Here is a 20,149-nt window from a genome sequence, read left to right on the forward strand (position 1 = left end):
TCAGCACTATAGTAAATGGTACTGTAATACAACAATGAAAACACAGGAAGCTGTCAAGAAAAAGGTGATCAAGCCCTTTGTAATAATTTTTTTTTATATATGTATATTTTATTTGACAAAAATCTGGGGCTCTGTTGAATTTACCACCATCACACACACACAATCCCTGCTGCCCTTTGAATTAATCCAGTGGGACAAATTTAGTTTTTGCTGTAAAACCTAGTAAATGAAGTGTGCATAATGATTTTGTTAAATCTTACATTGCTCTTTTAATTAACTGATAATTTCCTCAGCATACTTTACTGTCTACTGAAGTGACATTGAGTACCTCAAATTTTTTTTCACACTACAGGAAAAAAAAAAGGGGGGAAAAAAGAATATATAATATAAGAAATAACATCCCATGGTGGGAAGTAGGAAAACAAAAAATCACTAGTTTGTAGCAGGACTGGGGAGAGGTTGAGAGCTTCATAAATACATTTCACAATAAAAGAGCTGACATGTGGCAGTACGGCTTCTATATTGTAACATCATGACTTGGTCTCTCTTGACTTGCACGGTTCCTGGAGAAGCATGTTACAGGGATTAAATCCCTTTGAATGTTAATGTGTTCCTCTTTTGAACCACAAAGAATATTAATCCTCCTCTCCTCATCTACCAACAGCTGCGCTGTTTTTTCCTACTTGACAGAGCGGAACCAGATAGCATGGTACGATTGACCTGAATGTAAATATTGCTGTTTGGTTTGGAACTGCTGACTTTGGGTGGAAATTTAACAAACCAAGATCAGCTCACCAGCAGCACAAATAAGCGTTCAGGCACCTAGAAACATCTTTCTAAACAATGACATCAGAAAAACTGCAAAACTAATTTGCTATCTCATTAAAAAAAATTAACACACTTCACAATCCCCTTGAACATTTACAGTGACTGTTACAGGAAGCCAGGCTGGAATGTTTCCAGAGAAAGGGCATGTGTGTGTGTACACAAATACACATAGAACTATATAGATTGTGGAAAAGCGAGTCATAAAGCCAACAGCTACAGTTCAGTTCAGGCATGACTCCAGCACAGACATCTAGTCATACATAAGAACTCCACAAATACAAGTCACCCCTAAGCATAACCCTTTCAGCTACGTCATAAGTTTGTGAAAGGACTCTAATTCCAACAAAAGCTAGATAACATAAGACAAGAATAGGCAGGATGACCCTAAAAGAAATCCACTTAATTTCCATTTTCAAAATAAATATTTTCACATATGTGAAGAGTTTTAAGTCAGATGAAATGCCAGAGTGCTTCTCAATTCAGATTGAAATGTACAACTGACTGATAATACAAAACCTGGTCTCTATATATAATTTTTTAAGAGTCCCAAATTTCAAAGCCAGGAAACAAATTTCACTACATGTACTATTCTGAGTTTTCATGTACATTTTGGTCACCTCTGTTTTCAGAATCATTTAGAAATATCAACACTGCAGAGGCCAATTATAAATAAATTAATAAGAGACTAGCACAGTTTATGTCCAGTAAACAGATTACGGTGATTAATGCAAGTCTCCAATCCACAAAAAAAAAATCCTCAAAAAACCATCTTTATGACACCATACTACAGTTTTGAAGCCTTTGGCATAAAGTATTACTCTCACTTAGTGTACACTATGCTGCTGCAATTTTAAAAATCATGGTACTATTGAGAATGTCTAAGTGTTATGCTTCATTTATTCATATAGTTCAAAAGCAGTCCGAATATTACTGCATTTAGGATTCTATTTATTTTAAAATGTATTTATGCATATGTATTCCTTTCAATTCATGTTGGATACTTCAGCAGAGATAGAGACAAAGCTCTTGATTACCTTGCATTTTCCACTGAGGTACTATTAACACTCAGGAAAATAAGGGTAACAGTCTGCTACGTGCACAGAAGCTCTTACCCCAGGGTTAAAACACGGTAATTCAAGGTTATGTGAGTGTGCAGTGGTGGATTTGTGATCTGAGATAGAAACCTGCTGGAATCAGTTCTGTAGCATTTGCCATGTAGTAACTTGCTAGCTGGACATCCAAGCACATCCCACACAAACCAGACAATTACGAAAACAGATGTGGTAGAAAAAGAACAGTCTGAGGGAAAAAAAAGTACGCAAGACTGGAAACATGGATTCTGTAAGAATTCAAGGTTTAAATACTCCTGCCTGCATAGAAAAGATACTTTCAGATGATATGGAAGTTTGAGTCAGAAAATTTAGCATCTAATTCTACTACAATAAATAGTTTTATTACTGAAAACAGATTTAGTTCTTTACGGCTTACAAAGGTGAACCGCATCCTAAGCCTTTCCTTTCTAGTGATTTAAATACATGAAATAGAGAAGAATGGTGAATTTGCAAAACAATGTTTGTAAGATCAGGTGTAAAGGCTTTGTCCAAAGACTCTGCAGCGAGGAAAAAATAAATTATACTTCATTCCAGCTCTGTGTGTCTGAAAATACTGGATCCGATCTCGATTAACACTAATTATACATTCTCTAGTCTGGCAAATTGGACTTGAAAGTGAACAGATGAAATGAATACCAGCCTTACTGCCTATCACACAAGTCTGGCAATTCAGAAACAATATTAAGACAAAGAATTGTGTAAGCACTGTGTGGAAGTTAAGAATCATGTTGTTTATTCAGTTATTCTCCATACAAAAGCACAGACCGATATTGATGCACTCTCAGTTCAAGTAAAGAGGGGGTGGAAAGGTGAGAAGAGGAAGAAAACTGCTTCACATAGTTGAACACTGACCCATTCAAGTAGTTAAGGACCAGCTTGGAACAGCTCCAAAGGCTAAAGCAACTCCCTTCCCAGTTTTGCTAGGCCAGATGGAAGATGAACATGTTTCAGGATTTCAAGCTGTGCTTTGGCTTGAAATTTAATGTGTTGCTCCATTTTTAGCTTTAAAAAAGGCCCAAAACTTATTTGCTTATTTGATTAAAATGTTTTTAGGATAACAAGATGTACCATCCTGGGGAGGCTGTGGCCTGGAAGGCAGGTAAGGGAGGGAGTGGGGGAAAAATGCCTTAAATAAAAAAGGGAAACAGTAAAATGAAAGATATCTCAGAATCCGGTTGAGTAGCACCATCCTGACCCTCCATAGGAGCCCTTCCCCTTCACCTTCTATAGAGTTTTTATACAGCTGAATTTTTCCACCACCTTATAAATGTTGAATCAAAATATGGAAGCATGCTGGGTTTTTTCAGATTAAATTCCAGCTGTTTCTTTGTACCAGTGTTTATCTCTTAATGTAATGAATTTTTCTCTATTTCATCTTATACTCATTTATCTGTTAGCCTTTCAACTTCAGTATTACTCGGACACATTTCAATCCTAAACATATTACAGAGCCTTACAATGGACACCATTAGAAATTCTATTTGTGATCCAGGTACATCTTATTACTCAAAATATGCTATTATTGGTTTCCAGCACTTACGGCCGATGGCATCATATGAATTAAAATAACAGAAATATAAAAGATGCTTTCATTAAACTTCAGTGAGACAACCCTATGCTCACTTTGTTGAAGGTCGCTAGTTCAGTCACTGTGTATTTTTTTCTGTCACAGATCTGCCTCAGATATTTATAAAAATAAATACTAATAATTTTAAATTAGTATGTACTGCAAGAAGGATTCTTTTAAAACTCATGAGAACTGTAGAAGAATAAAGGGGCACCGGAGGACAAAACCATTATGGTTAAAAAACTACTAAAGAAATTAATTTGGCTTGCTCTTGACTTATCAGGGTCACCAACAGAAGCTGTAATACAATAAAATAGAATACACTGTTAATAGGAGACACTGCTTTATCCTCAAGGGAATTTCTTTTGCAGTTGTCCTCAGTTTAATCTTACTGCCATGACATCTCTTATTCTTTTTACTAGCCCAGAACCAGGGGAGCGCTAAATAAGCTATCAGTGGAAAGAATTAATAAGTAGTCCCTTCAGTAAACTGAAAGTATGCACTAGTAAAAAGAATAGTGAAGTGTATAACCTGTTCTTTTCACACTTCACAGTACTGTTAGATTTTTAAGTCACACCACCTGTTTAGTGAAATAATGCTCAATGAAATACCAGTTGTAAGCAGGAAGACAGAGGCAATTTACAACTCATATAAGGTTTCTTTCCAGGCAGAGAAGAAAAAAACAGTAGAAGAGCTTAAGTTTGTATCGAGAAGACTAAGATTTTTAAGCCTATACCCTTTCTGGCACTATAAAGGCAATAAAAGCTGAAAAATATCTTTTCTTACCCAGTCCATCCTGGATTTCCTTTGTGCTACCAACTCCTTTGTTTAGTTTTGATTCAGAGATTCAGACCACTTTTTTTCCCTCAGGTGTAAAACTGAAAATATTTACTAAAGGAGATTTAAACTTACCTGATGAAGATCGCTGCCCAAAACATATTCCTGGAAGTAACCTGGTGCAGCAGATGATGCTCTAATGGCCTGCCACAGCTTATACTGACAGCCTCCAATATAATGGGACTTAACACCAGGAAAGTGGTTGTAATTTCTAAACACAAATGCTTTCAGTGGTGTTCCTCTGTTTACAATGGTGCTTACTGCAGCTACCTAGTGATGAGGAGGAAAAAAATTTGTTACATATGATGATAATATTAATATAAGAATGACAGTTTCCCACAATGTGAAATTTAATTTATACATTAAAACCGGAATCTTACCATGTTCATTATTTATTTATATTTTTATAAAGTGTATCTAAGTTTTAAAAAGTGAAAGTAACAAAAAAAAAAAAACACCTCCCTAAAGAAAATGCTATTTTTAACCTGAAATTGTTTCCACTGGCTACTCTATTTCTATGAATATCTATATTTAAATAAAAAGCTGCTGTCAACTATATGATTATAGAATATTTTGCTTTTAGAAATAATATTTTATTCTCAGAAGTCTGTAATCAGCAATGCAAGAACGTTACTAAATATGAATATCAGAACTGTCAATTTCTTACTCCAAGAAAATAATTACTTAATAATACAACCCAAGTTAAAGAATTAGAGGAAGAACCTCTCCCCCCTCCCCCCAAAAAAAATAAATCAAAACCCCACTCAAAAACCAAAATAATCAAATGTAAGTCTTTCAAAGTTTTTTATAAGGACACTGAAATGTCAGTAACAGAAATCACAATAAGTATATCTAAGCGAAAAGCCAAAATGTTATTTCCATTAAAAAAAAAAGTATGACTGAAAAAAAATGCACCTTACAGTACAGTCATGAGATGAAAGTACCTCCAGTTATGTGTAAGTGTTAGAATGTGCGGGACCTTTTAGTGGGTTTGCAGCCAGCCTGGCTGGCACTATCAGAAAAACACTCTTTAGCAGCCAAGTGGCTGCTCAATTCTGTTTTGTTTCCTATTTTACAGAGTAGAGTATTTACATGAAATTGACCCAACAGCACAGCTGATGCTGTGATATCACTATGTACTTCATTCTTCAGCTACTTAATTTAAATAATTTTATTCACAGTAGATTCATCCTTACAGAAAAGAAAACGAAAGAGTAACTTCCACATAACAATGCAAAAGCAAAACACGTGCCTAGTTCATACTCAATCATTTGATGGAGGAAAAGTTTCCTGGTTTTTTTCAAAAGGAAGGTTTAGTTCTAAGCACTACTAGAAGAAGAAAGAAAAAAAACTTCGGGAAATTTAATAGGAAACTTATTAATCGTATGTTTGATTTTATTTTTGGCAATACCCACGTATTCTTCCACTTCATGATGCAGTCTAAGTTGCCAAGTGCTCAGCACCTTCAGGAAAAATGCGTCTTGCCTTGATTTAACAGCAGCAAAGCACACAACTGAATGTTTTATTTTAATTTTGCTGTGCCTTGTAAAGAGTGCCACCACTGAGAGCACTACAAAGCAAGTACTGGGAACAGCTAGTTTCAACTCTATTTATATTCACATTTTATTACTGAAGAACATGGAAGGAAGCCAAAGATCCCAGTTCAAAGATAACTTTCAAGTCAACATAGGATAGCTCCTCTCTCAGAAAGCAACATACCACACCAGCCTTTTCATGTCCTTGTTTTAGACATGGACTAGGAACGCAGTCAGTCAGGCACATGTTTCTATGTTTAGAAAAATGTGAATATCTTCCATTTAACAGTAAAGCAATGAACATAGTGCTATGACACCAAAACACCTGTTAATTACAGATTGTTCTGAAATATGTCCTATTATATTTCTCTTCTTTCTTCACACCCTATCCTTCACCAAAAATAAAATACCCAGGCTTTCTCATCTTTCACTCTCGTGCTGCTGCTGTATCTAACACCCCTCCAATGACTTGGTGCCTTTTCTACCATACAGAAAGAGATCTCTGGTCTAAGAATGTGCCTGGAGAAAACTGGGTACTCCAAGTGAGAAGAAACCCAGATCACAGATGACATGACAGGATTTACAGATGCTACAGTATGAAAAAAATAAGCTTTACACAACCTCAAAATGTTTACCTAGTATTTCTATGCTTATAAGGCTTTTAACATCTCTGAAATAGATTCCAACTTGAAGTATTAAAAATATGAGAAACTGATGCAGAAGTTGAAGAATCTAATTAATTTTTATCTTTTAAAAGCCCAGGTTACTGCATATGGAAGCCTGAAGAGTTATTAACACTCATGCTGTTTATCCAATATTCTTCTAGGGATAAAATTTACTCAGAACTCTTATCTTAGCAGTATTTGTGAAATACACAATTAGTATTTACCTTAGAAAACTGTACTTACCTTTGGACATTTGGACTTTCTTGCAGTTTCAATCATAAGATTTGAGCCCATTTTTTCTCTACAAAAAAAGAGTGCACAAAAGTGAAAATGTTCCATCAGTGTAGCATTAAAAGGATGTACATTTTTATTGTTCTTATTTCTGCGACCTTTGCATTTAAAAGAAAGAGTGCTTAAATTTCATTTTACTCATCGGATTTCTACAGCTGACTTCAATGGACCAACATTTCAAACCTTCTAGGCTGTTGGAAATAAATCTGAAGAGTGTTTGAGGTCTTGATTCAAGTTACTCACTTCATCACATATTTAACAATAATCATTAGGATTACTCAACTACTTAGTTAGATAAAGCACATTGCTACATTTAGGAATCAAAAACTCAACATCCTTATTAAGCAGTTTCATAGTAATGAAAATTACTCTTCTGCACTGTTACAAAAACAAAAACTAAGGAGAGAAAGATGTCATTTCACATGATTCAGAAGAAAGTTAAAACATCTACATGTAATCTTCCATAACTTCCAATCCAATATGCATTTAATATCCCTTTTTGAGTAAAAATTTTTCAGATGCATATATTTTTATAAATCACATGAATGGGCAGAATTGTAATGTATCATCACATTAGCATTAGGGTCAGCATTCCAATTGCTAACTAGAAGATAGCCCTCCTGCATCGTAGAGGAGACTGGAATAAATTACCACATTAGCCAATAATCTCACCTCAGCATCTATTTCAACTTTGATTTGCTTACAGCAAAGGTATAAAACTCTACAGAGTTGGTGGTCATCCATAATGATTCCAAAACCAGGTTGTCCTTAAAGCAAGTTTTCTTCCTTCCCTAGAACATAGCTCACCCAAACACTGGTGGTACATTTGCCTTATTCTGCAAAGGTTGTTGTCAGCATTGCCATACTTTTAAAGCAGGGATATTCCATGTGTTGTTTTTATGAGATCATCCACCTACAGCTCACATCCCTTTTAACAGTAGGTGACAGCACTTCCACTGGTAAAAACAACACCTTTATCAACCTAGTCAGGTCAGAAGATAAAATAAGCTTTTACATGCTACAATGGCAGCAGCTGTCCATGCAGACAGTAGACTGTACTTGTAGCTAGGACAATTTACTGCTCCACTAGTGGATATGTGTGCTCGAAGGATGGCTGTGTACTTGTCCTTGAGAGGGAAGAAGGAAGAGAAACAGCTTCCAGTCCTATGAGAGAAAACTCTTGCTGACACAATTCTTCTATCAGTAGCACTATTCTATTTTTTTCCAAAAAATGCAATCATTCCAGTCTCAGTCACCAGCCAAGAGGGGAAAAGTACCATCTGCACTCACTGATTACAGAAGGAGACGAAGGCACACAGAACCATGAAGTAGGAATAAAAAAGATGAGACTGACAGAGGTGAGATATCAAAGACACCTACTGATTTGCATCACTTTCATCTACTTCTGAAATATCTATATTAGGTATTTTTTCCAAACCCTGAATGCAAAGATTAAAAAAATGCATAAGCAATATCCACTGCTTAATTATAGGAAGCATCAAAATGAATAACTACCTCTTCATATCTTGTTTTTTTATGGAGGCCAGGAATTGATGCTTCAGAGTAGGTACAAGAAATCCCTTAAACTACTATGCAGCTTTAGACATTAAGGTCTAAAGAGAAAAGTTTAATATCACCTCCAAATTTATTTTAGTTCTCTTGCTAGTATTAATACTACAATCGTGTATTATATAAATATTTTTGTGAAGCCTCGCTGTTCAGTTATTTTTTTTAACTAAGTCACAGAGGAATTAATTCCACAATTTCGTCACATACTGCATTAAGAAAAAAAGTCTTCTAATTTTAATTTTATTGAATACTCCCTTGTTCACAAAGAAAAGTGGAGACTGGTAATTCTCAAGATACCTTATTTATCTCAAATTACCACTTTACCTTATTTGCTTTTTTTCATGATAGACTCCTAATGCCTTCGTGTATGTTGTCTTTAGGTCACTGGCTACTTTTTAACAAACTTGCAACAGAAACATTCTCTAAAATGGGGTAATTGGGACCGTAAATAGTATTTTAAGTGAAACTGTATTAAGAATTAATATAATGGCATCATCATATCTTCTGTATTTTCAATCCTAACTGACACACACAATCACCTTGTCTGACCACAAGAATACAGATGTTTCATTAAACTGTCCATGGCAGCAACCAAATCACTTTTGATATTAAAGTTATTTTAAATCCTGTAAGCATTTTACATTTTTCCACTCATAGGTTATTACTTTACATATAATTTCATTTCCCTCCTATTTTTGCATTTATCTACTTTGCTTGTGTCTGCCTGTGCCCATGTCCTCTAGACATGACCTACTTAAGTCTCTTTCACAAACGTTTCATTGCTGTTTCATTGCTTCAAGTCACTAATATTGCAACACTTATTTCAGTAATGCTATGAACAAAATACTGCCAACCACACGCTTCAAGAAACATTCTAATGTGCTACAGCAATGGTGCAACCAAACCCTCTTGAGAAAGAGCACTCAAGGCGAAAGGCAAAATTGTATCTTTTACCCTCTTTTGACAACAACAGCAGTACCAGCAAACTAGTACATCCTTACCAAACCTACAGGAGGGACTTTTACAGCACATGCTGGTACAAAATGTGCTGCCCATCCAGTTGCTAGAAAACAGTGTTCAATTTGCAAAACAAATACTGGTTTGAAGTATTATTACTTGCATTCCCAAACACATGCAGTATCAATTTTCCTACCAAAGGAGAACATGTAACTTTTATCCTACACTCCATAAAGTGACTGATTGTTTCTCAATTCCAGTATGGGATTTTAGCTAGCTTGTGAAAACCCCTAGCTGCTCACCAAATTTCTCCAGTAGTTTCTTCAGACAGTATGCAAAAACACCATCATACATGTAAACAACAGTCAAAAGAAAACAGAAAAGTTGGAACTATAAGCGAGGTTCGTCTTACAAATGCAATTTAACACAGCACTACATAAGACTGATACGTGGTAAGTATAATTTTCTGCACAATGTAGCTGATTAAAACCAGTCCTCAAACTGCAACTCAAGAAATATATAAGAAAAGTTAAAACAGACAAATACATAAGACTTAAAAGCAATTCCCTACAGCAGCCTGAATAAAAAGTCAGTTAACCAAAATTAGTTGCCACTTTCTGAAATGGAATTTATAACATTCCTCATGAATGCATGCAACATCAGCCTAATGTAACATCAGCTAAATTATTTTCAGCGGGAATACTTTCTGCCAAGAAATATCACCACTGATATCATGGTAGGGCTAAACATACATTGCACGCCTGTATATTGTCAATGGATACTCTCTATTTCAAGGAAGGGAGACAAGTTAGCATTTAAACAACAAAAACTCACCCAGCGCAAGTAAGGTTTTTAAATTTAAAACAAAACAGAGAGAGCAGTGTCCTCACTCTGTGACTGAAAGTCAGACCTGACCTTCATATTGCTGGAAAGAGGTGCTATACAGTCTTTCTATTCCCTTTCTTAGTTCCAGGCTCCCACACCACAAGGAAGCCTCCAGGAATCCCTTCAATAATATATTGTGAAGGCATAGAATCTCCCTTCAACATTGCAGAATTAGGTCAACAAGGAGTCATTTGTTGATCAGCACATTTAATTTTTAATTTAGTCCATAGATAGTATATTAATTGCCTGGGTTCTGTCTATTGCACTGGAATTCTTTACCTAATGTGCTACAGACACAAAAAAAAAAAAAAAAAAAGGCATTTTAATTAAAAGCACGTAAGATACTTTCACATGAGGTTATTGTGATTTTCATAAGAATTCTTTTAGTTGGGCAGGGGTGAAAAAGACTAAAGGTAAAGAAAAATCTCATTTCTATAAAAAACACCTCCAGATATCTGTGCAGAAAAGCTCATGATATTAATTTGATAAACATATTTATTTCTAAAAATATGCAAGGGCACGCACAGAGAAATGGTACTTTGAAGCCTCTCTCTCCACTTCAAAGATGTGAGCTGCTTAAAACTCAGACAGCACAGGTATTCCCATAAAAAGTCTAAAAAAAACCTCTTTCAATCCCACAAAACACACTAAAAAATCATGTTCCCAAAGGAACTTATTATTTAATCAGAAGGAACCCTTTACCTTTTTACACTTTCAGAAAAGGCTGTTTCAGTTCTTTCAGTGGTAGTGCAAGCTTATGTTGGTTGGGAGACTATGATACTAGTTTGCTAGAAATTATAAACAACTGAACTATCAATACCTATACAGATGAATAAAACACGTAATATAATAATTCCTTACAGTGACTCTTCCTGTGTAGCCATTAATGCATGTGTATACATTTCGAAGAACAAATACCATTTAATGGGCAACTCTGAGGATATTTTTTCATTACGATCCTTACAGCTCATTTCCCTTTTCAAAGAAAGGGACAATGGGCAAACCCCCAATATTAAAAATCCCTCCTAGAGCACATAATTTCATTTCTCACCAATCTCCTATTAGAAAAAAAAGGCACAGCAGGTGGCTAGTAAATTTTGTAGCAAATCTGTAATGAGTCAGACCAAGCAGAGCTGGCAAGCATACAGGAATACAATCAGAAATCAGTGCATTAAAGCTTACTTTATTCCCCAGAAACAGAAATCATTACGTTAAAGGCTTTTGGTGTTTTGGTAAATATGAAAACAGCTATTTCAAAAGAATTAGAGTATACGCTACTCCCTTCTAGCTGTTTGAAGAATTTGCATTACCAGTGAAGCAATAACAAAACCAAATGCACTCAGACACTACATTAATTATTTTTAACCTGATCATTATTTACTTACTTGAGCATTTTTTCCCATATATCACTGTCATAAAAGGCATGGCTCCAACCCATTTTGACTGTTCCAACAATGACATTCTGCTTAAAAACATCTGATCCTAATTTGTGATACAGCTCTTCACAATCATCCAGAGGGATATGGAACAACCCCAACATAAAAGCTAATATAGCTCCTGAAAAACAAAAATTTTGCAATATAAAATGTAGCCTGGAGTGGGATTACACAAATGGATTACCAGTTAATGTAGGTCATAGGTTAGTTGAGTATCAGTCTTGAAACAGGAAGACCTATATCACTAAATTTCTATTCAGACATCACAGACCGTGTTCTAAAAGGACATATATAAGATAGAAACAGTCTACTTTCAAAACCAGAAATATGAGTTGAAAAGTGACATTATTTCATTTTACAGATTTCAACCCTGCAAACAAATACAGGGCAGAAAACAAATCCACTGCTTTACTTGGAAAGAGAAATAAGTAAGAGAAATCTATGTTGTGATATTAGAAATATATTTGCAGCTTTACTTGCTATTTTAAAATCTCTTAAGTCAATAGAGAAAAATTCTCAGAAAATTCTTTAAAAATAAGGGAGTTTTGAGTAGTTTGGATTACATTTGGTTGCAATCATTCATAGTTAGTCTCATACATGCTGCCATCTAGTGTATGCCTAATAAAAATTATGACCCACCCTTATAGGAGAAAAAACCCCACCATTCAAAAAGCATGGTTGTTGAATACAAATAAAGACTGTGGAGAAATACAATTAACGCATTATAAAATTCTTAGATATATTACACTGAAAGGACACATATAAGCTTTAAATCTAATTGTGCCATACCGTGAGAGCATGTAATTAAGCGTTAGGAACAGTCAGGACACATGATTTTTTCAATTTGTAAATAAATGCAATAGGTTTGAATAAAATTATTTCAAAAATGTGCAAATGCTTGAAATAGAGTAAGAGTACCCCACGTGTGCAGAACAAACTACATGAAGAAAGTTACGGATGGCTTTAAAGGAAATATGACTTCCAAGCCTCTCTCGCTCTCACAAACCCTACCACCGTGCTAGCTGAGCATTGATGGTCTCGGTTTCTTAAAAAGTAGACAAACGTCTAAGAGAACCCGGGCCTATTTGACACAAAGTTTCATCAAGAGAAACTCAATTGCCAAATCACTAAATGCCTGCATTCAACACAGACTTAACATCCAGAAGCAGAGAAATACCATTTTCCCAAGTCATGCAAATTCTCTGCTACCCTGTTTTCCTGTAAACTCTCCAGCATCACTTCTACATTATCACGCATTTGCTATTTTGGTGAGCAGTTTCCAAGTTTCGGGGCCTGTTACAGCATCACTGCAGTGACCTTTCTCTGTGACTGCTGCACTTAAATGCTCTGACCCTCAGTGAAGGCAAGTACAGAAGAGCTAACTACAAAGACAGACTGTGATGCTGAATTCACAGCTGACTAAATCTCAAAGGGAAAACAGCTAACTGATATTAAGAAATACAGAAAGTGCAGCAGAAAAGAAGTGCAATGCACAAAAGGCATCCTTCCTATCCTTTAACACATCACTCTTGTAAAGCACAATTCATCCAGATTCACTGGCATAGGTACTGTCAACACAAACAGAACTGCTAGTACATGCTGACAGACGTGCACAACCTTGCCCAGCCATCTCTTATCTATTATTGTGAGCTGGACTACTGCAGACAAAAGCTTGATAGTATAAACAACATTTAAAAGAATATGTTAAGTACTTACTAGCAGTTAAAAACCCAAAAATTTGGGGAAGAGTTAAAAATAAAGTTAGATCTAGTGAGACTAGTGGGATCAAATTAAGAACACCAGGCCCAAGATAAAATGTTTTTTTTATGATTGAATAAAATTGGCAAAGTATTTTGCAGGGAAACTATCTTCCAAGGAAACAACCACTTACTGCTAAATTAAGGAACAAAATATTTCTTTGGAAGATTATTTAAACTGTAAAACAGGGAACTATACTGCGCCTACAAACAAATTAAGTCTGGTAGATCTAAACATTCTCCTTTACTACTGAGTCTATTAAGCAAATCTCTAGAAACACAAACATTTTCTCTCATCATGGTCATCTGTGTTTAATATAATTTCTGAATTAAACTGTATAGAATACAACTATAGTGCAAAAAACTTGAATAATGTGATTTTCTAAATGAAACTGAGCTACTGAACTACAACATATATCTTCTGTTTGAAATCAGCATTGGGCGGCTAATGGTCTAGCACCATTTCTGAAGGAGATGACTATTGTTTAAAGAGAAACTTATGCTTTAGTTTCCTACTTTCTAGGGAGGAGTAACTTAACACTGAGTCACAAGAGTAATTAAGTCTGGGAGGGACCTGTAGAGGTCATCTAGTCTAGCCCCTGTTCGAAGTTTCAATTAGAATAGGTTACTAGGGAGTTGTTCAACCAAGTTTTGAGTATCTCCACAGATGGAGATTCATTCCCCAGCCTGTGTAGAGGCAAGTCCTTCCAGTGTCTGACCATCTCTGCAAGAAAACCAAGATTCTGTAACCTAATTACAACTTCCCATACTCCAGCTTGTCCACTGACTTTTCTCCTATCACTGTGAACCTTCAAGATGACTCTAGCTTCATCTTCTCTATATTTTCTCATTAACTGAAACAGCAAAAAAAGCCTCGCTTTAGCCTTCTCTCCTCAAGGCTGAATAAATCCAGTTTTTCCACTCTTTCTCTTATATATCATGAGATCCAGTCCCCTGATCATCTGCTTGACCCTCTGCCAGACTCACACAGAATGTACAAGAACACACCCAAAAAATTCGGGGTTTCCAGAGAAGCCCCAAACTGGGCACTCATAGCCAGAAAACCTTCACCTGTCAGGTATGTTCTTGTCCATGCAAGTCAATGTGGTCAGCTGCTGACAGTCAGCTTTCTTTGCTCAAGGGTACACTGATGACTCATGTCCAGCTTGTACCAATCAAGACCACGTATTTTTCTTTAAAGCTGGTTTCTAGCCAGTCAACCCACCTCTGATGGAAGGCTTTGTATTTGGCTTTACTGAACCTGTCAAGCCTGTACAGGCCAATCTGAACAGGGGCACCACTGTACTAACCACTTCCTCTAAATTAAATCATCCAAGATCTTGCTACAGGCACACTCTGTCCTGCTGGGCAGGTCATTAACAAAGATGGCAAACATTACTGACCCAATACGTGTCCCAGAGCAGCATTACCTTGGCTGTCCGTAAAGTCCCATAAATATCTAAGATAACTATCTGTGTGCAATGTGAAAATTTGACATGAATTGAAAAAAATGACAAATCAGTTTGAAGTCACAACTATCATAAACCACTCAAAGTTCTTATACAGAAGAAAAAAGACTTTAGAAATCACACCCCTGCTTTCCCAGCTTACCCTCTAAGTCAGAAACTCTAAAACCTACATTTAATTCTCAGATGTTCTTTCACTATATTCATAGCAAAATTCCAAATTGTGGCTTAATAATTACCTGTGCTTACACCACAGATGTAGTCAAAAAGTTGATGAACTGGCTTTCCAGTTAGTTCTTCTAGTTTCCGTAGAGTCTGAAGTGCAACTAAGCCCCTGAAACACAAAAATCCCCTTCACATACAATGGCAGTTTTGTCTTACAAAGCTCTAAGACAACCTTTGCTTAATTATGACTAATTATAATTCAATAACTACAACAGTAAGAATACTGAATAATTCAGGGAATAAAAGAGTAACAGAACACAATTAAAATAGAATAATGAATACTAAATATAAATTACATACTCAGACATATAAAAAATAGTACTCAACAGCTACAGCCATATTGGTTTGTAGTAAAGGCTAGGGGACCATCATTCTGTGGATGTAGACTCAGGAGAGATTTTAGCTGCATCCACACCACACAGCACTTTAAGTTTGGTCTTAACAGGGCAATATAATGCCCTTTGGGAGACCGTATTTTTCTGTGTGGGGTTTGTACGGCTCCAACTCAATGTGTCTGAAACAATGGCAGAGATGCATTACAGACCACAGACTTGTGTCTCTATAGCATGAAACAGCCTCTGGTGTGCAGCTGTGCTAACTCAGTTCTGATACAGCAAGATAATCAGGTATGGCAAAACGAGCACCAGTCACGCACAAATGCATTCAAAAACAATACCCGTTTAGGAGAAAGGTAAATCATGAACTGCCTCTTTGAGCATACATTTATCAAAAAGAAACTGAAATTTTATTTCTAGTTACAGTACAGAAAAGACTACAGAAGTTTTACCTTGTTCCTCCTCCATCAATGGTGAGGACTCTAATTCCCCAGCCTTTCACAGGGTCGGTATATCCAATTAGAGCTAAAGTTTCTCTAACAGCAGCCTGAAGACTTTCATCATTAGCCTGTCTCAGTCGCAGCAGGCATGGGATTACTTTTTCCTATTGATGAATACAAAGGTATTTCATTCCAACCATATGTTTACAGCAAAAGAATCCATGTTTAAATTTACTAGTTTGGCATTTAAGTATAGAAGTAATATTAGTTAAACTTGGACAAAAACTTCTTCAAAACTGTATCTACCCATCTTTCTCTCTCTAAAAATGGGAAAAAAGGATGCCAATATTACGTTATACACACCTCATTGCTAAAAGTAACTACCTATCAAAATTCAACAACCAAAGTGAAACACAAATCTTTCGAATAGCTAGAAAAGCTACGTTCACCAGGAGTTAAGTTTTATTGGCTTAATGTCACATTAGCCAAATATAGATCGAGTATGTAGCACATCAAGTACAGGTAAAAGCCCAGATTTTGCTTAATAAGTAACACATTGTTTCAAAACAAGAAATGCCTTCTAAATACACTAATAACAAATATTAAAATTCTTCCTCACACGGAGTACTTTTTAAAATCTACATTACCACAAAGATATAGAGCATTACAATCAAAATGGGAAAGGTGGATATACTCTTTCATAGTAAAGTAATTCACATATATTTATGTGGACGCCTGGCCTGTACCCTGCCCAAATGATTCATCTGGCCTGCACTCCATTCCCTAAGGTTGCTTTTCCAGAAATTCTACAATCTATGTCACACAGTTATCACATCTTGTGGAAAAAGGCACAAGGTTGACAAATGTTGTGATTGAGCTAGTACTTCTAGAATAGTTTACCATTCACCTTCTGTCCTCTCACTGCAGGGAAGAGAATGAGTAGGACTAGATTACATGAATTTATTTGATAGTTATACTTCACTCTTGCCTTCTCTCTTCGAAGGAAGCATGTAAACAAGCGTAGAAAGTACTGTGCATATGCAGATCAACTGTACAGTACATTCCTGTCTAGTCAACTGCCACAGAGGACACAGAGTACGACCTTTCCCTACCACTGGAAAAATCTATACCACCCCCCCACATGACCATGTCGTATGCTTCTAAATTAAACACCACAATCTTAGGAGCCTTTAGCTAAACTGCTGACAGTTTGCACACGAATCTGCTTCAATTAGCTAAAGAGATACAAAAAGAGACATTCAAGTTGTAATCTTTACAAAAAAGACCAGTCCACAAAAGCAAATAACGAGGTTTTATGTTATTCTGTATCGATCATCTGTCAGATATTTATTTTTTATCTAAGTATAAAGACTATTTGCACCTTAATCGCAACTCCTCTGCTCTCTGGAAATTCTAGAAGATGATAGGTCAGCTCTTCCACCCTGCTGATACAGACTCTCCGATTAGTGGATCTTCGTAGGGCTTGAACTAAAGCTCGAGTCCTGTTATCAATACTCACTCTTGCAATAATCTAAAAAAGATAAACAGATAATACAAAACTACCCTAAGAAATGTGTCAAATTTGTCAACACCAATTCCAGTGTGTTATTTTAAGATTTCTCAGAAGGAATGAACAGCATGTTGTACTAAAGATCTGCTACACGTTCCAAGTAAGCATTACTTAAACTGGAAACAGACAACCTTTTGATTCTTAACCAGAAAACTAAATAAGGTCAGCTAACAGCAAGAACACACCAAACAAACATGTGTCAGCAAGTACTCAGGTGTTTTTCAGGGCAACTCTGAAATCATGGTACTCGAACCATAAACAAACCATGAACTGTGACATTACTATAACTACAAAATTACTACAACTCCAAAAAAACCCCCAGCTAGATCTCTACATATACATGAACTAAATACACGTATAACCACACACGTGTATATATATACATATGTACATGCTTTATATATAAACTTACATATACACGTGCACTTCTATAAAAAATACATACATGTTTTTATACATGTATACAGATGTATATACACCTATTTTTAAGTACACATATGTATTTGTAAGATTATATATAGTATGCATATATACGAAAATTCATACAGTTTTACATACATACTTATTTATCAAAGTACATAGAATAAATCATAGAACACTTCGGGTTGGAAGGGGCCTTAAACACCCTCTAGTTCCAACCTCCCTGCCATGGACAGGGACACCACTTATGTACTTATATGTAGGTATGCATATGAATAAAAGTATGTGTACATATGTAAGTACAGACACAGGTATATATTTACTGATGTAAGTATGTGTGTACATGTATGATTCCATATAGCTATATACACTAGTGTAGTGTATATATACACTTGCATAAAATATACATAGAAATAATACATAAATAATTAACACTAAACAAAGACTTGCCTTTTCTCTCTGAAGAGACAGATGCTTTTCCCTTTCTTCTGCAGTCTTGGCCTCTTTCGATTTGTCCTCATCAGTCTTCTCAGACACTTCTTGTTCTGGCTGTTTACTCTTTTCTGGTGAAACACCTTTTGATTCGGATCTTAACTTGGGAACCAGCCCCCCAATATAGCTGTCTACAAAAGCTTGCACGCTGTTACTGGGATACGAAAGAAAGTTTGCAATACTTTTTTTAGTGGAAACCGGAAGGGCAGTATTTGTCTTTTCAGCACCCAGAGTCTCTGCTTCAGGAGCTAAAGTAGCTGCTGAATCCACTGTCTTGTCTCTACTCGTTACAGTATTTTCTGATGAACCAAGCTTATTCCTCTCTTCACTTTTAGAGTCCTGTAATGAAGCATTCCTTTTTTTCTCTTGTTCCATAACAGAATTACTAAAGTAAGAGTTGATATGATCAGCTACGAAGTTGTAAGTCTCTCCAAAATTTGTAGAAAAGTAGCTTATATGAAAAAGGTGGTTTTTAGTAGATGCTGAAACTTCTGGAGTATCTTGACAAGTTCCACTTGAACTTCCCAACACAGATTCCAAGTTTTCACTTGCACAAGTGGATTTCTTTGCAGCTGGGTCTCTGTTGCAAACCTCCCGAGTTCTGGTATCTGTCACTTTTTTATCATTGTCTAGATTTGCACTGATGTTATTTGCATCTGCACTACTTTTGTTTGCTTTTCCCAAAGAACCTGAGTGTGACTTTAATCGAGCTATTCGTGACACCAGTTCACTGTGAGTGCCAGACACCGCCTTTGAAACAGATTCTATAGTATTCTTAATTCGTGACATGCGAATGCTCACCTTTGTAAGTCCTTTGGAAGAAGAAGTTATAAGTTTAGAAACTCTGTAGTATAAAAACTCATGGCTGTAAATGTATTTGCTATACCAAAATGTTCTGCTTCTGGCCCATTTACACCGAGGCTCGCTCGTATGCAAAACTCTCAGGTGTGTGGCATGATTTATCCTCCAGCAGACTTTAGGTCTATATAAACAGAGGTGTTTGTTTCTTTGCTTCCACCAAAGATTTTTTGGGTTAATCACAAAGAACAAATACGCGTCCAAAGATAATTGAACTGTCATTACTTATAAATAATTACACCTTTTCTACGTTGCTTTCTACTTCATTTCAGAAAATATATCTCAATAAATAAGTCTTGTATTGTAGTGTTATCTGAAAAAGAAAAAAAAACAACAACAAAAACCAACAATGGAAACCCATTTACAGTAAGAAGTAAACTAAAAATCACAGAGTGGTTTAAAGCAGATGAAGCTTATTTACTCTTTCAGTAAAGACAGATGAACATTCACATCAAATACGCTCACGGGAATATCTACTGCTCAGGACATTTGGTAGTGCCACCCCAACATTTCAACATGCTACTCCCTAAAGGTCAGTTTAAGCTCATCTTAAGCAATATGTTACACTTCCCAAAAGCATTTCATGACATACAGAAAATTGATTGCTGTTTTTTCCTACAGAGAGAAATTTGTCTGTTTACCAAATTACCTTGTGCAGAAATCACATTTCAAATATCATTATACTACAACTCCTTTGCAGAATTCCTCAGAAGGGAGGAGGGACAATTCTTTGAGCAAAGTTCAGCAGAACATGTCTATCCTAGAAGCCAAGGGCTGCATATAATAATTGCTCTGCAATGAAAGATGCGACGGGAGGAGCAGCGTTTTACACAGCACAACAGAGCTGCGCTGACACCGCAGGCACAGATCCATTACCTGCCCAAATGGCAAGCCCAGGTTTCTC

The 20,149-nt window shown here is 36.1% G+C and overlaps 1 protein-coding gene across 1 annotated transcript in view; it reads right to left on the reverse strand.

The window, feature by feature from the left end:
• The window catches only part of PNPLA8 (patatin like phospholipase domain containing 8), a 37,099-nt gene that overhangs the window by 16,451 nt on the left and 499 nt on the right, over positions 1–20,149 (reverse strand). Inside the window, exons 2-8 of the mRNA XM_027893418.1 lie at positions 18,346–19,558; positions 17,287–17,436; positions 15,918–16,069; positions 15,145–15,239; positions 11,632–11,803; positions 6,788–6,845; positions 4,420–4,614 (exon numbers count right to left, since the gene is read on the reverse strand). Coding sequence (XP_027749219.1) covers positions 4,420–4,614; positions 6,788–6,845; positions 11,632–11,803; positions 15,145–15,239; positions 15,918–16,069; positions 17,287–17,436; positions 18,346–19,467 — 1,944 coding nt within the window. The 5' untranslated portion in view covers positions 19,468–19,558. The remainder of the gene's footprint in view (positions 1–4,419; positions 4,615–6,787; positions 6,846–11,631; positions 11,804–15,144; positions 15,240–15,917; positions 16,070–17,286; positions 17,437–18,345; positions 19,559–20,149) is intronic.

Source organism: Empidonax traillii, unplaced genomic scaffold, assembly GCF_003031625.1.
Source record: "Empidonax traillii isolate 1590-97213 ecotype Southwest subspecies unplaced genomic scaffold, ASM303162v1 scaffold388:size1278207, whole genome shotgun sequence".
Classification (NCBI taxonomy): Eukaryota; Metazoa; Chordata; class Aves; order Passeriformes; family Tyrannidae; genus Empidonax; species Empidonax traillii.